The sequence below is a fragment of the Patiria miniata genome, unplaced genomic scaffold (genome assembly GCF_015706575.1).
Source record: "Patiria miniata isolate m_02_andy unplaced genomic scaffold, ASM1570657v1 HiC_scaffold_22, whole genome shotgun sequence".
Lineage (NCBI taxonomy): Eukaryota > Metazoa > Echinodermata > Asteroidea > Valvatida > Asterinidae > Patiria > Patiria miniata.
Genome location: NW_024037061.1, coordinates 3,552,479 through 3,568,925, shown reverse-complemented (window position 1 = coordinate 3,568,925; position 16,447 = coordinate 3,552,479). Strand labels below are relative to the sequence as shown.

General features: G+C 42.5%; 2 protein-coding genes across 3 annotated transcripts in view; both read left to right on the top strand.

Annotated features, from left to right (window-relative positions):
- Positions 1–618: 618 nt before the first annotated feature.
- LOC119730193 (oligodendrocyte transcription factor 3-like) lies at positions 619–2,472 on the top strand. Its single transcript, XM_038202978.1, has one exon. It carries the CDS (start codon positions 1,252–1,254, stop codon positions 2,272–2,274), a length of 1,023 nt encoding a protein of 340 aa, XP_038058906.1. The 5' UTR covers positions 619–1,251; the 3' UTR covers positions 2,275–2,472.
- A 1,256-nt stretch (positions 2,473–3,728) lies between these two features.
- Positions 3,729–16,447, top strand: part of LOC119730422 (ribosomal oxygenase 2-like) — a 44,558-nt gene continuing 31,839 nt past the window's right edge. For both annotated transcript variants that reach the window (XM_038203306.1, XM_038203305.1), the window contains exons 1-7: positions 3,729–3,764; positions 6,042–6,468; positions 7,345–7,465; positions 8,016–8,135; positions 9,128–9,259; positions 10,124–10,227; positions 11,032–11,140. In XM_038203306.1, the coding sequence (XP_038059234.1) occupies positions 3,761–3,764; positions 6,042–6,468; positions 7,345–7,465; positions 8,016–8,135; positions 9,128–9,259; positions 10,124–10,227; positions 11,032–11,140 (1,017 nt within the window). In that variant the 5' untranslated portion in view covers positions 3,729–3,760. The remainder of the gene's footprint in view (positions 3,765–6,041; positions 6,469–7,344; positions 7,466–8,015; positions 8,136–9,127; positions 9,260–10,123; positions 10,228–11,031; positions 11,141–16,447) is intronic.

Below are 16,447 nucleotides of genomic sequence, written 5' to 3'. Positions count from 1 at the left end.
AAAGCGGTTATTAAAATGCATTTCAGAGACCTTCCGTTGTTTCGTTTTTTGTACATCAAAATGACGGCTCCGATTTGGTTTAGTGACAGTGGGATGTGTTACGGATCACAGTTGACTGTTCGTGTCTTTTATTTCAAATTTGTCTCTTCCGAACGGCTGTTTCATTCAGTTGAGTTTCTGGCAATTCTCAGTAAATCATCTTCAAAAAGAAACGTGCAAGTTTATCCGACATAATGATGAACATCTTATAATTCAAAGTTAATCATAAGATATCATAGCCTAATTAGAACCCTTATTTCTTTATTTAGTTATTTTCTTGAATTGAATTTTGAGAAATGAATAGGAATTTGTGAAGCATTAATTTACATAAATTCTGTGGATTTTAAAACAGAGATTTTTTTACCACCAATATATTCAGTGACTTAAATATCTTTTTGAATAATGACCAAAATTGACAAAAATTTTACTATGATTTTTACAGAGCAAAGCGAGTTCAAAGTTAGACATTCCCCATGAGTTATAGAAGCATGATGATAAAACACTATACAACTAGAACCCTAAAGTTATACATTGGCTACATTAATTCCATTTTCTCATTTATAAACGATCGACATAAACTAGTCGTAGAGTATGGACCTTTTTGCCCGTCATGCAGTGTTGAGCAGTCGACAGGCTTGTCGTGCGCGTGGCACTTGATCACCGAGGCAGTCTTCGGCACACGCCGATGTTTGCTCACACACATTTCAAATGTCCTTTCGCCATATGCCAACCAGCGAAGGGCTGTTGCATTTCCAAAGAGCCTAATGAGCGTCGCGACATGCGCAGAGGCGTAGCGCGCGCAAGTTTACGCCAATCCGATGATTGATTACAGACTCGGGTCGGGGTGGCGCATGTAAAGCGCCACCCGATTGGCTTGTCAAACTTTGACAGGTTGTTGACGCGCAGGCTGTTGACACGAAAATCCATTGACGGGACGGTACGAGAGGGAAAGTAACGTATGCCGCGAAAGCTCAGCCCGATATGCTTACTTGATATTGATTAAGGGTGAGTGCATGAAAGTTAAACTCACCCGTTCGACACCTCTCCCGCACGTGCACGCCACAAAAGGAGGGTATTTAAGGGCCGTTTGTCCGGGGGAACTTTAGATTATCAACTGACGAGGACCCAACGCTTGACTTTATTTGCTGCCGGAACTCTCAGGACTCTGCCGCAGTCGACCGGACGGAAGCGAACGAGTAGGCCGGGGAGATTATGCTTCTATCGCACGAGAGAGCACAGGAAATGTCAGCGAGCACGGCAAACACACCACCGCCGCCAAACGGCTTCCCCGTTCGGGCAGTATCGAGCTGCTCGCCCGCTGGGTCCGACTCCGGAGCTGAATTCAGCGATGACTCCATGTCCGTGGACTCCACGGCTGTGCCGTGTACCGGACCCCCATCTCCGCCCTTGCAAAGCTCCGACCGCAGGGAGGAGGACCAAGAGGAACTCGGAGACTACGAGAACTGGAGCTCCCAAGCAGGAGGGAAAATAACCCATCAGAAACATTTGGGAGAAATCCGCAGCACCTCTCGCAACTCCCACTCCAGTCGCAAGCCTCCACTACAAACCAAACTCCTGAGCGAAGAGGACATGCACTGCCTCCGCCTGAAGATCAACAGCCGCGAACGCAAGCGGATGCACGATCTGAACACAGCCCTGGATGGTCTGCGGGAAGTCATGCCGTACGCTCACGGACCCTCGGTCCGCAAACTCTCAAAAATTGCAACTCTACTCCTCGCCAAGAACTACATCCTGATGCTCTCCACCAGCGTGGAAGACATGCGGAGGCTTCTTGGAGAGATGTACCAAGGAGTGCACCCACCACCACCACCCCAGTCCATGAGTCTCGGTCATCAGTCGGGGCCATTACCCCCAACCCCGACTCGTCCGTACTTCCCCACATCACCAACACCCATCGTACCGAAATCCTTACTCCTTTCCACTCCACTGTGCTCCACAAGCGTCTCCACGCGGCATGAGAAAGCCTCCCTGTCGCCAACAAATTCCTCGGGGTTCCGGACTTACACCGGCACGAGCCAGGAGCGACCAGGGCTGGCAACGCTCCCTGCCCCGCCAACCAACTCATCAACTCTCGGTCTCTACAACGGCTGGCCTTTGCCGTGTTCTTGCGCCCAGTGCAAGACCAACCCAGCCGGCAGCTGCGTGGCCGCTCAACACCGCCTGCCCGGCGTGTCAGCGTTCTCTGCCGCAGAACTGATCAGACCGACTAAATGAACGCTAAAATGAACTGTTTAAATATTGTACTATCACTGTATAATAATTTTGATCACTGTTTTCTAAAACATGGAATGTATACATTGAGTCCCCCATTGTATATAAATTTGAAAGTTTTCAGTTACAAGAATTCTGTCAAAGTTGTTTCATTATGTTATCATCTTTACAATAACCCTCACATCACAAAGTTTGTAAGGCATAACATTTTGGAAGGCCCCCCCCCTCCCCCAAATGACACTGTCACCATGGACGTCCCGGTGGTGCGTCATAGAGTATTGAAATTTAAATGGAATGAAATGCTGAAATGCTGTAATCTCTACCATTCTGTTCTGTTACCTAAGATATAACGAAGGGTCACAAAATAATCATGCATTGTTAGGCTTACATTGTAAATTTAATTGCTGTTATTAACGTTGGTATACACGTGCATTTTCAAAATTTCAAAAAACGAATTCGGAACGTCCCGCTCTTAATTCAAAAGTTGAGCTTAATTAATTGATTACTTGTCGTGGGCCGATTTTTTTTTCGTGCGATGTCTCATTGGAAAGCTCATAACTAATGTAAAGCTAGAAAATTATCAATTTAAATTGAAAATCTATTTTCCAAGGTGCCACACCCAAAAAGCACGTATAAACATTTTGCCCAAATAACCAGATGACTTGGCCAATACGTATAATTTTTGCCCTTGTTTTATTTACTCGGACTCGACTTTTAATTAGAATGGGTCTCAACCAAACGACATTTATTCACAAAACAACCCCCCCCCCCGAAATTCCTATCTTACCACTGCCTTTCCGAAGAAATTGCATAACGCTATAGAAAGTTCGTTTAGCATTGTTTAGTGGTCACTTGAATGACTTCATTATATAAAATCACCAGGCCTCAAGTTGTACAAATATTTGTAGTAAAAATCGTTTCTGAATAAATACTTTTTGTAAAAGCTCGTAAATAGATCGTTTTGTTTTGTTAATAACCTTGAAAATCATGTTCTGCCATAAATCATGTTCCAGTGCTGTCTTCAAAAAACTAGAATGAAATTGTCGACACTGACATAGTTTGGGTCCTATTTGCCTGGGAATGTGGAGCTGAGGGGCGGGGCTTCTAATTTTCTTAAGGAGGCACACAATGGATCATAGTCGAGTTTCAAACAGTTCAAAATGTCTTTCTTGAAATCATGGGTGGGGAGGGGCGGGGACAGGCATCGAGCGGCGCAAAGCGGGAGGGGGCGCCATCTCAGTATAGCTACCAACCCTCAGAAGTGAATTAATAAAAATTATTTGAATGAACGAAAACAACGCATAAAACCAGTGAGAAACAAAATCACTTCTTTTTAGAGATTTTCTTTTGACAGAGCTGTGATTTTGTTTCTGTTGCGCGCATGCTGACCAAAATGCTGCCTTGCATGTTTAATTTTGCCCCAATTCGTCGATGGTGGCGCCCTTTCAAAACACCGTACCACGCGCACACGTGTTCGTTTTGTTCCAAAATGGGTAAGTCGAAAGTGTCATGATATTCATGAATTAATACTTCACAGCTGTTTATATTTGTCTTAGACGATGAAAAAATAAGGAAGGAACAAATTAGTTATAAAATGGCGCTTTATTTAGCGTATTTAATCAAAATATATTAAGGAAAAGAGACCTTGAACTTAAACTAAGTTGAACTGACGTGACTGAGTGGTCATGCGCACGTGAGCATGTTTGGCATGGGTGCATGCACAAATCAACGGGGTGCATGCAAAGTGTGGGGGGATCGGGGGGGGGGGGGGGCGCACATGTATGTTGTTGAGTGCATTTTAGTTTCGATGTTGGTAGAACTTAAAGCATGGGAGCAACTATAGAATGCAGGGCCACGCCGGAGCAAGGTTTTTTATTTTGCTTGGAGGCGTGGATGGATAGGAGTAATAGATATGCAAACCTGCAAAAAGTGCTAAGTACAGCGAATGCACTTGTCTTCTAAGCTTCTCATGAAGGATCGGAAGGGAGGGCGTGCTTGTAAATGTGTTGGGGGCACGGTACGGATCGGAGTCGCGGAGTGGCGGAGGCGCAGAGTCGCAGAGTCGCGGAGACGCGGGGCACTGGAGTGGCGGAGGCGCGGAGTCGCAGAGACTCGCGCCGATAGAGGGCGCAATTCTCGGCGGAATTTTTTTGAGAACGAAGCATCCATATCCATTTAAATGGGCTCGCAAATTAGGAAGGGAGGAGGGCGACGGGGCACTGTCTGGAGTGGCGGAGGCGCGGAGTCTGGGAGTCGCAGAGTCCATTTTAAATGAGGTCGCAAATTAGGAAGGGAGGAGGGCGACGGGGCACTGGCTGGAGTGGCGGAGGCGCGGAGTCGGGGAGTCGCAGAGTCCATTTTAAATGGGCTCGCAAATTAGGAAGGGAGGAGGGCGACGGGGAACTGTCTGGAGTGGCGGAGGCGTGGAGTCGCAGAGACGCGCACCGATAGAGTGCGCAATTCTCGGAGATATCGACTGCGGCTCCACGGTACCACTCCACGATCGATTTTCGGAGGTAGGTCGGCTCCACGCCTCCACGCCTCCACGCAGCCGTACGGAGGCGCGGATGTAGAGTAAAGTGGCCCTGCATTCTATAGTTGTACCAAAGCATGTTTTATTTCTCCATAGTAGAAGCATTATGCGTCTATCAAATTCCCCCCCCCCCCCCCCCCCACCGTACCCCATGCTGCCCTAGGTCCGATGTCGGGATTTGGTCACATTTTTCATGCCCCAGGGCCAGCATGGCCAGGGTGGGGATTTTGGTAGTCCGAGTAACTAGCAGACTAGGACTCTACGAATCGCCTTTTTCAACATTTGGAAACAATCGATAGGCGCACTACTGATTATGGGAAAGATTCCCATATCTGGCCATCAATAATCATGCTAATTTTTCCCTTCAGTGACCTATCACTAGTATCAGCCATCAGAAAGTGATATTATGTCCTAAAAAGTCAAATTTAGCAGGGAAAATATTGGGGTATTTACTGAGAAAACACACACAACTTTTCAGACCAGTTTCATAGGGTTTGTGCACAGGGTGACAAGTAAGTGATGGCCAGATATGGGAATCTTTCCGCATTGCACTTACACTAAGGTAGTAAAGGTAAGATTTTCGGGAGTGGGCATGGTGGGGGAGGGCGTGGTGCTTTGGGGAAGGAGGGGTGGTGCTTTGGGAGTGGGGAATTTTTTCAGTGGCCGGGGAGGGGGGGGGGGTTAACTGTCAAACCCCCCCCTTTCCCCCTCCCCCTTTTAAAATGAATTTACTAGATGTACAAGCCACCAGTTTAGGGCACCCCACCCATGAATGTAAATGTAAGATTGGAGATTGTCAATAACATTTTTGCACAATACAGGGACGTCACTTCTAAATTGACAATCCCCACATCTTGGGTGGGGCATCCTGGAGAGGAAGGGGGAATAATTGACCTATTACGCTTGAATCGTGTTAGAATCGCATCAACGCAGCTTGTCCAATAATGTCCAATTACATGATATACAAATGGATGTGGAACACGCAAAATCTGAGACTAACAAAACTTAATGTACACAAACTCCATAGGGTTGTCTAAGGGGCGTGGCTAACTCGCACACGGCGATAGGTCAATTGATAGGTGCATTAGGCCTCATGACTGGAGCTCCATTGTTTTAAAGAAAAAAAATTACATTTAGTCAAAAATGGATTCGCCTATGGAGGGTAGTTTGAAGTGGATTATGACCATTCAAATATTATTATGACATGTTAGGGTATTGCTTTCATTTCTCCATAAAGGAAGAACAAGAGGCTCCAAACGTGCCACAAGTAGCAGCAGGAATGCACCAAGTAATGTCTCGCCACCCAAACGCAGCAAGCACACAACCAAACCAGAAAAGTCCAAGACAATTGCGAACACCACTGGTAGAAGAGCAGAATCAACCACACAGGTAGAGACACCCACGGCACCCGAGGACCATTCCACCAACTGCTCAGGAAAACTGGACTTCTCCTCGCCAGAGCGTCTTCTGGCCTCAATGCTTGCCCCTGCCGCTAGCCTCTCGTCGTTCTTTGAGGAACAATGGGAGCAGAAACCTCTGGTTGTCCGCAGGGGCGGGGGCGAGGCGTCGGCTGGTTCTTACGGTGCTTGCTTCTCAAAGGACGGCTTGCTGAGTTTGCTGGCCAAGCACGACATTCAGTTTGGATTGGATATCAACGTCTGCAGGTACATGCAAGACCAAGTAAAACAAATGTACCAGTTTCTCGTCTTGGCTTGCATCTTTTTTTCTTCCTGCGTCACTTTATTGTCTTTTTCTTTCCACTTTTTATTTTCTGCAGTATTTTCTGACATTCTCATTATTTTAAAGGGAAGATACAACATTTGCAAACATCAAAAACCGAAATGATCAAATTGTCACGAAAAATCTTATTGGATTGTTAGGGAATGACAGTCTAAAGCATCCTGTAAAGTTGTGGCTCCTGGTGTGCTGACATTTTCAAGAAAAACTGTATTTTTCCAACGCTGGTCGGCCGACCAGCATTGGAGAAAACTGGCTTTTTTCAAAAAGTGCTCCTACTTTTTATATTTAGTTCGTCTGCATTTTCTTTGCAATTGATTACATACCTGCGAAGACTACAACCCTGCTAGACTGATTCTCTGATCTTACAATTCCCAAAAGGCTATAGATTACTCCGTTTCATCTTAAGTGGGGTCAGGGAACCAGACTACAAGAATATGATTGGTTTTCCTGGTTTTTCCAGCATCTACGAACCCAAAACTTGAAACAAGTCATTGTAACAATATTTGCTATAACATACTAATCCTCCAAATCCATTTATTTCTGAAAATTGCAGCAGAAACAAATGTTGTACATTCCCTTCAACTTGCCGTGGATTCCATAGTCCCAAATTGCCTCCAAAAATTCCAACGTAGCTCCTTGCTTCTAAAATTAATTTATGCAAGTAACAAGTGAAATTAGCTTTGATTCAACATGTTGTGTCGAGAGTACTATATACCCAGACCAAAAAGTTGATGTATATTGCTTGAAGAATTGTGGAGTTATTTGCCGACAGTTGCTGTTTTTTAACATTAACTTTGAAGGTATGTCAAGTCCAAACGAGAAAACTTGAACGGAAGTGGTCGAGCAACGACGGCAAAAATTAAGAATCTCTTCGACAAAAAGCAGGCGACGCTTCAGTTTCATCAACCGCAGCGATTCCAGGTGAGCAGACGTCTTGTAAGAAGACTACTGTTGTGTCTTCTGATGAAAAGACTTCAAGGCATATAGGATCATTTGCATCTGTCCCAAAAGTAACCTACCAACTTATTATCGAAAACCTTACTTGGATTAAAGATCGTACTGGTACTAAACACCCCGTGAAATTATTCCGTCTGGCTTGCTGTCATGTAGAAGAAATCAAGAAATATAGGTGTTTTCCAACGATCAGTCAGTTGAATGGTTTTGTGAAATACAGAGTGCTGTTGACGACACCGTGTTTTGGGATCTAAAAGTGTGCATGGTTTTCCACTGCTTTCTTGAAAAGTGTAATATCCACTGAGCTGTAACTTCAACAAGCTAGGTTTTGAACATTCCTCTTTGGGTTTTTTTGAGTGGTGTTATTATTGGAAACGGACAAAATGTAAGAAATGCAAATGATCCTTATATGCCTTTGAAACAAACCAATGTACTCAAATACCAGCAGCAAAAATGATTAGTGAATGAAAACCTAAACATTTCTCAGTTTGGAACGTTCTAATTTATTAATTGTCAGGATGAGCTTTGGCGGATCTGTGAGCTGTTGGAGAGTCATTTCCATTCCCTCGTTGGTGCCAACGTCTACATGACGCCTGGTGGTTCGCAAGGGTTGGCCCCTCACTATGACGAAGTTGAGGTAATGATTAAACCCGTGAGTGGGGACCAGTGTAGGTGAAATAGCGCCCTCTCTCATCGACGCTTATAAAGTCCATTGACAGGTCGCAGCTGGTGCTGTTGGGTTGGTGCTAAAAAGCAAGGTACCAGTTATTATTTGATCTACGTAAGATCTACGATGAGTCTTTATTCTCCAGGGGAACCACTGAAGGTGAATAGTGCCCTCACTCGTGCACATACTTAAAGGGAATATACAATATTTGCAAACATCGAAAAATAAAACTACCAAGTTTTTACAAAATACCTTACTAGGATGTTGGTAAATGACAGTCTCAAGCATCTTGTAAACGTATGGCACCTGGTGTGAAGTCATTTTCAAGAAAATAGTATTTTTGTATACATTTCCAATGGTGGTCGGCCGACCAGCGTTGGAAAAACCTAACTATTTTTCAACTACATGTACTGCTCCAAATTTACCATTTTGTCAGCCCAAATTTTGTTTGCTATTGGTTACATGTTCATGAATGGGTGCAGGGCAGCTAGTCTGGTTCCCTTGCCTTACAATTTTCAATCATCTATAAATTGATCCATTTTATCTTCTGTGGAGTCAGGGAACCAGACTACCAGAACATTTGTGTTTTTCTTGGTTTTTCCAACCTTTTCGAACACAAAACTTCAAAAATGTCAGTGTAACAATATTTGATCTATTATACTAACCCCTCAAATAGTTCATTTCTGAAAATTACAGCAAAAGCCAATGATGTACATTCCCTTTAAGACTCCTGCTGTTTCATTGGTAACCAAGTGACGTGTACCAGTTATACTTTTTTGGTTCCTTGCACGGTCCGCGGTAGTTCCTTATTCTTCTGGTGGAACTGGCCAGTGTCAGTGAAGTAGGGCCCCCACTTGTTCAAGCCCTCTTAGTCCACTGACAGGCACGTAACTGGTGCTATTTGATTGGTATCCAAGCAGCTGGTACCAGTTATCATCTTGTTTATGTATAATCTGTGGCAGGTCTTTATTCTTCAGCTGGAGGGTAGGAAACACTGGCGCCTGTACGCGCCCCCAACAGAGCTCCCCAGAGACTACAGTGGTGACCTGACCCAAGATGACATTGGCCATCCGACCCACGACTTTGTCTTAGAGGTAAGCAAACATTCTTCATGAATTCAATGTAAGGTCTATCATAAAACCCCACAAGTCCTCGGAAGTCTACAAGAGTCTTCACAAGTCTTCATAAGTCTTCACAAGTTCACAAGTCCTCACAAGTTCACCAGTCTTCACACTTCTTCACATGTCCTTACAAGTCCTAACAAGCCCTCACAAGTCCTTACAAGTCCTTATAAGACATCACAAGTCATAACAAGTCCTCACAAGTCCTTACAGGCCCTCACAAGTCTTCATAAGTCTTCACAAGTCCACAAGTCCTCTCAAGTTCACAAGTCTTCAAAAGTCTTCACAAGTCCTTACAACTCCTTACCAGCCCTCACAAGTCCTCACAAATCCTCACAAGTCCTCACAAGTCTTTACAAGTCCTCACAAGACCTCACAAGTCTTTACAAGTCCTTTCAAGTCCTCGCAAGTCTTCACAAGTCCTCACAAGACCTCACAAGTCTTTACAAGTCCTTTCAAGCCCTCACAAGTCCTCACAAATCCTCAAAAGTCCTCACAGGTCTTTACAAGTCCTCACAAGACCTCACAAGTCCTCACAAGTCATCACAAGTCATCACAAGTTCTTACAATTAAGTCCTCAAGTAAAGTCACACTCTATTCAAATGAACTCTGACAAACTTGGGCATTCCTCTGTTATTGCTCTTCCTCTGTCTTAGTCACAAGACTTGGGAAATGACTTGTGATGGACTTGTAATTAATATTATCTTTCTATTAAATTCGTTTTTTTTTTAAGCAGATGTCATAACCCACAAAGGTCAAAAGTCACATGCATAACAATTAGTCAACTATATCAAAGTCCAAATTTTTAGTTTGGGATTGTTTTCCTGCCCTACACAGACCGGCGATCTTCTTTACTTCCCGCGTGGCACGGTGCATCAAGCAGACACGCCGTCCAACTGCCAACACTCAACTCACGTCACCATCAGCACATATCAAAGATCGTAAGTTAAAAAGATGCACTTTTGCAGATACAGGGCGAGTCAAAAAAAGCGGGAAAAAAATATGTAGCACCAAAACTAATAATGACTGGAAAGCCAATTTCATAAGCTACTTTTAGACGAAAAAAATACCGAAATTGCTCAATCCGTTCAAAGAATATCACCATTTAAACGCACTGACCCTAAAACCTGTCTTGTCCAAAAACAGCAATTTATTGTGTGTTTTGACTGTTTGGAACAACAAGGAAAATGACACAGAATACTTGTTTCATCAACTGTCAAGAACAGTAGTACATAATATCTTTATTAACACCCTGGTTAGGCAAACAATATGATTGATAAAATCAACTTTTTTTAATAAACGGGCCTTCAAAAGGAATTTGTTGAATATTTTTAACTTTTAAACTGAGGTTTCATTGCTGGTGATGTTTGAAGACAACTGTGACGACGATTCTTGAAATCGCATTTTTGAACGAGACAGGTTTTAGGGTCATTGTGTTAAAATGGTGATATTCTTCGAATGGATTGAGCAATTTCAGTATTTTTTTCATCTAAAAGGAGCTTATGAAATTGGCTTTCCAGTCATAATTTTTGGTGCTTCATATTTTTTTAAATATGAAATATAATTTTGGGGGTTTGGGTTCCACTTTTTTTAACTCACCCTGTAGTGTTTCGTGTTGTTTACAACATTACAGAAAGTCTCCTGTATCAAACAGTGACTATGAAATGAGGCTTTCTTTTACTGAATTTTTATTCATAACTGTTGATTGTTTCCAACGTTTTTTTTCTTTTTCCTTAATGGCACAGATCCTACGGTGACTTGCTAACCCTGGCATTGCCAAAGATTCTCAACTCGGCAATAAATGGCAACGTTGACTTCAGAAAAGGGCTCCACGTTGGCCAGCTTTCAAATAATGTGAGTATACAATTGTTGAAAGTTCACACAGAAACTGCTCCGACAAAACGTACGGTCAAATCGTGATTACTCAAATTGGGATAACTCGAAACGCTGATTGTCTAGGAGTGATACACCATTCCTGTCAAGAGAGTAGGATATTAAAGGGAATGTACAACATTTGCTTTTGCTGCAATTTTCAGAAATAAATGGATTTGGAGGATTAATATGTTATAGCAAATATTGTTAAAATGACTTGTTTCACGATTTGGGCTTGTAGATGCTGGAAAAAGCAAGAAAACCAATCATGTTCTTGTAGTCTGGTTCCCTGACCCCACTTAAGATGAAACAGAGCAATTTATAAACTTTGCGGAATTGTAAGGTCAGAGAATCAGTCTAGCAGGCTTGTACCCCTTCACAGGTGTGTAATCAATTGCAAAGAAAACGCGGAATAGCTAATTATGAAAAATTAGGAGCACTTTTTGAAAAAAGCCAGTTTTCTCCAACGCTGGTCAGCTGACCAGCGTTGGCGAAATCCTATTTTTCTTGAAAATGACAGCACACCAGGAGCCACGATTTTACAGAATGTTTTAGACTGTCAATCCCTAACAATTCAGTAAGGTATTTCGTGATAACTCGATCATTTCGTTTTGTGATGTTTGCAAATGTTGTATCTTCCCTTTAAGTACATAATACCCCCGTAACTTGAGATGCCTGCACTGGTACCTCCATTTTATCTCAAAGTTGATTCACAGATATTTGCTTAAAGGGACTCTAGGTCCTGGAACAGCCCAATTGGGCTACAAAACGCGCTTTGAACGAAATGATTTTAATCGGAAATAACATTTACAAGTAGGATATAAACATCCACCCAACTTCAATTCAAAACTGGATGTTTTTGTGTAATTCCTGTATTATGCGTGTAAGAACGAATTTCGGGGTCCACTTTTGCGACCCCATAAATTCGAGCTGTTTGGATGCTAGTTGTGATTTCATTCGTGAAGTGTTCGTCTTTTGCGGACGTTGAAGAAACCACTATTTTTACATTGGCGATTGGTCACCACTAGTCCCGAGACACACAATGTGTATATCGTACACCGAGAACGACACGAAAAACGTATTCGTGCTCCGTCGTGTCCGATGTAAACAAGCGGGTTTTTTTTCTTTTCTCGGGAACGGTAAGACATTAGGTTGGTTTCCTTTCAACCAGATGTTTGAAATAGGCTAAGTAAACAATCCAAAACATGAAATTTTCAAGGATTTCAGGACCTCAGTGCCCCTTTAAAGGGAATAAATTAGTGGAAAGAAAGCATTGTGTTAGTGGTTTGAAAAAGATGGAAAGTGATTTAAACTTAAGTTCGATTTGTATTTCAAGCACAACAATTTTTGGTATTTTACAAGATTTATGTCACTTTTGTAAATATTGCTCGGTTGCAGGCCAGCAAACTTTACTTTCTTTGAATCGAAATTTTAGTTCGGTGCAAAAATGGTTAAAGGCAAAGAAATGAAACGTACAGTCTACGATAGTCTGGTTCCCCGACCTGACAATTTCCCCCGACGTCTACACGTCTAAATTGTAGGTCAGGCAGCCTCCGTGGCTAAAAATAAACATGACGACATTGACGGCCCTTTTTCAAAGCTCGACTTCGTTTCCGAATTCGCTTTATCACATAAAGCTTTTAGCGTTCCGATATTTTTTTTAAAAATAAATCACTTGCTTCATATATCATACAGTTATGATATACAGTTTAATACTTCTGTAAAAAAACATTGACTAATTTTAACCTGGAATCTTCAAAGTTGGACACCCAAACAGCACTGTTAGCAGGCGGAGCCGAATTGAGACCAAGCCGCGTTTTGGAAAATGCCGGTAACGGTCGTCAAATTCAAACATAGTGCATGACGCAGCAAAAAGTTCGCCCCTCTTATACGATCCGAGTGCAAAATCGACGTTGAATTTCAAGTTTTCTAAATAAAAGCAATGGATATTAATTATCAACTAGTTTTTTAAAGTTTTTAATAAGCAATTAGCAGTTAATAAAACCTATATTATACTCGGAAATACTCGGACACTATCCGATTGTCGACGAAATGAATTCGGCAAACTTCGGACAGTTTCGGAAAAAGGAGGAATTCCTCCCGTTTTAGTCACGTGATGTAAATTGTAATACATTGTATTACCGGAGGCTACCTGACCTAAGATTCATCAGGAATAGTTGGAATCATTTGGTCTGGGAACCAGACTAAGTCTACGACACAATAATATTGCGACTTATATAGGGCAAACTGGACATTTACAAAAAATTATTTGAAGATTCCACTACAATGTACAGTTCTGACTATATAATAAGTATAAGTTTGAGGCTGGCTTTTCGATTAATTCCCCTCATTATGCAGGTCATGAGCAAAACCACCAGTAGAGGGCGCTATATGAACAGTATCAATCACAGACATATAAACGCATAGACCGCCAGTCGTGCGCGTAACAACCGTGATTTGAAATAGTATGGGCAAAACGCTTGTTGACAGCGCGCGTATCCGCGCGACGTGCGCTCAATGCAGATACGCGCATAGTATAGTACATACATTTACATACATACAGACGTACATTTTTGAGCTTAAAAAGGGCTGTTTTACTCACCATCTGGGTGAAAAAGTTGTGCAGGGTATTGTGTTTTAATCTACCTCAATCATACTAAGTACACAAGGGATTTTTTTTGCTATCGAAAAATAACTTCTGTGATCAATCCTAGAGCGCTCTCTCTTGGTAGCCTTGTTACAGGCAGGTTTCATCAGGGGATTGAATCTCCAATCCCATCTTGAAACCAAGACAAACTTTTTTCACCCCATCGCAATGTCGTTATTTCCCACGTCAACCCTGTGCTGCCTTTTAAGACAGCTGGGTAGCACGGCCTCCCTCACGCCCTTTTGGAACTCCTTGTACTTGAAAGCGTAAACTATCGGATTTGCCAGCGAATTCAGGACCAGCAGTATCGGGTGCATCTCAGTGAAGATCTGTATCAGGAAAGCATCCTTCTCATTAGATATATACAGATAGCTGTTAAAGATTAAAATGGTAAACCAAAAGGTGACGTATATGGCCGCTACAGAAAACAAGAGAAGAGCGACTTTTCGCTGGGCCCTGTTCAAGTCGTCAGCGGGGGCGTGGTTGTTAGCATGACGCTGAAGTCGAGCTTTTCGGTACAGATTGACCATGATCTTGCCGTAGCAAAAAAACAGAAACAGCACTGGCGCGGAGAACTGTGCAATTTTGACGGCAAAGAGTATGTCAAACGCCGTATCACGGAGAGTCAAATCTGGAAGGCAGGCTCCAGAAGTGGTGTCCGTCGGCATAAATATTTGAATCGACGCAAATGCCGCCGACAGAGCCCACAGTTTAACCGTCACCACTTTCACCCTGACACTCGACAAGTAGTGAGGATAGTGCAGTGGATACACAATCGCTATGTACCGCTCCACGGTAACACACACCAAGCAAACGTTGGACAGGCTGACTGCAAACCACACTGCAATCTTGGCTTTGAAGAAAAGACAACATAGGGGGTAATGCAAGTCTTCGGACGCGACAAAACGCTCTTGAAACACCAGGAACGTCAAGCAGACTAAAAAGTCCGCAAATGCCAAATGCCCGATCATGAAATTGGTGACTGAGTGCATGAATCGCGCTCGGAGGATGGTCACGCAGACGAGGCCGTTACCCAGAATGCCTATGACCCCCAGGGTCGTCAGCGCGGCAAAGCTGCCGTCGCTAATCTGGTTTTCTGAGTCCTCTGTCGTCAAGTTGCTCATCATAGCAATCATGGTGTCAATGTTTATCTGTTGAGTGAGATTGCAAAATAGAGACTACTTGGTATACTCATGGAAAAGAAATGCACTGTACTCAATACTCATGGCAAAGTACTCATACTCATTACTTGTACAGATACTCATGGCAAAGCACTGTAGGCCTACTCAGCACTCGTGCACAGAAATTGTTTTTTACGAATGTACATGTACTGCAACTCATGGCAGATAATTGTACTCAAATTGTACTAATTGCAGGGACTCATACTAAGGAAGTTGTTCTTGTACTCATGGCATTGATGGCAAAGTATGCATACTCATAGAAATGTGCTCAAGTACAACACCGGTTGAAGGGACATACTAGGCACTTACCTTGAAAACTGAATTTCCTCAAAGTTAATCCACTTATCTCCACAAGATCTTAGAGAAGAATTGTTATTACTACCCACAATTCAACTGTGTTTAGTCCTTGGATTCCGTTATCGTTCCAGTGGCATATGAACAACTATAGCCCACTTTTATTTCTTTCCCGTGCGCGCTCTGTGAGTGCTTTGGTGTGGGTTGGCGAGCGAAATGGCTGAGCCAATACTGGTGCGGTTTTGTTTTGATGGATGGCTCGGCGTTATTACCGGAAGATCTTGGCAGACAACATTGACAGTGTTTGTACTGTCGCAGTTTACCATGGAACCGCAATTAAGATCTCCGAAAATATAAGTTTCCAAGCTATTTTGCCAATTTTCAAGCATTGTTTTAATTATATTTTTTTGTACTGAGACATTAAATGACGGTAGTCAAACTATGAAAGGTACAAAATGTTTTAAGTTTTAAATGATATATTTGGAACATTCACTCTGTTTTCAATATACATTGTAATGCAATTAAGTAATGATTTGGGACTATCTATTTGACAAAAAACAACCCTGACTCAACTAAATCATCTAACAGAGATTAAAACTAATAGCCGTCCTTAATATAACTTGTAAATATCCGAGCCCAGGTCATTAAAAGCCTGTCACTAGTACTTGACATGTGGATGTGTTGTTGTCATTAGCAAATGCAGTAACTTCAGTGTTTGTTGATGCGGTATCAGCAATTTTCAAATTTTGGGTTGAAATTAAAGATGTAAATAGACTTAGGCTCAAAACTATCACTCTGTCATAAAAGAAATGCAGTCACAATTAAGTTATGTTCTTACACAGAATGGAAAGAAATATAAAGAAGGAGAAATGAGCTACTTTAAATTATGCGCATTTATTTCAAGCTTGTGTCATTTTTAGCATAGCATCTCCGAGGATCTAAGTTTTCAATTTTAATTGCCTATTTCAAGCATTTTTTCAAATGTATGATTGTCTTGAGACATAAAATAACAATAGTCGATCTACAAAAAGTGAAATATGTATTCGGTATCAAAATGATGTGTTTTGAGCATTTACATAATGCATTTAATACGTCTGAGTGTATTGACCTATGAGTCCCTGCGCCGCCTCAAACCGCCCTCTCTGTTACTCAGTAAACTGTCCCAAA

Coding starts and splice junctions, on each gene's coding strand:
- LOC119730193 (XM_038202978.1), top strand. CDS start 1,252: ATGCTTCTATCGCACGAGAGAGCACAGGAAATGTCAGCGAGCACGGCA.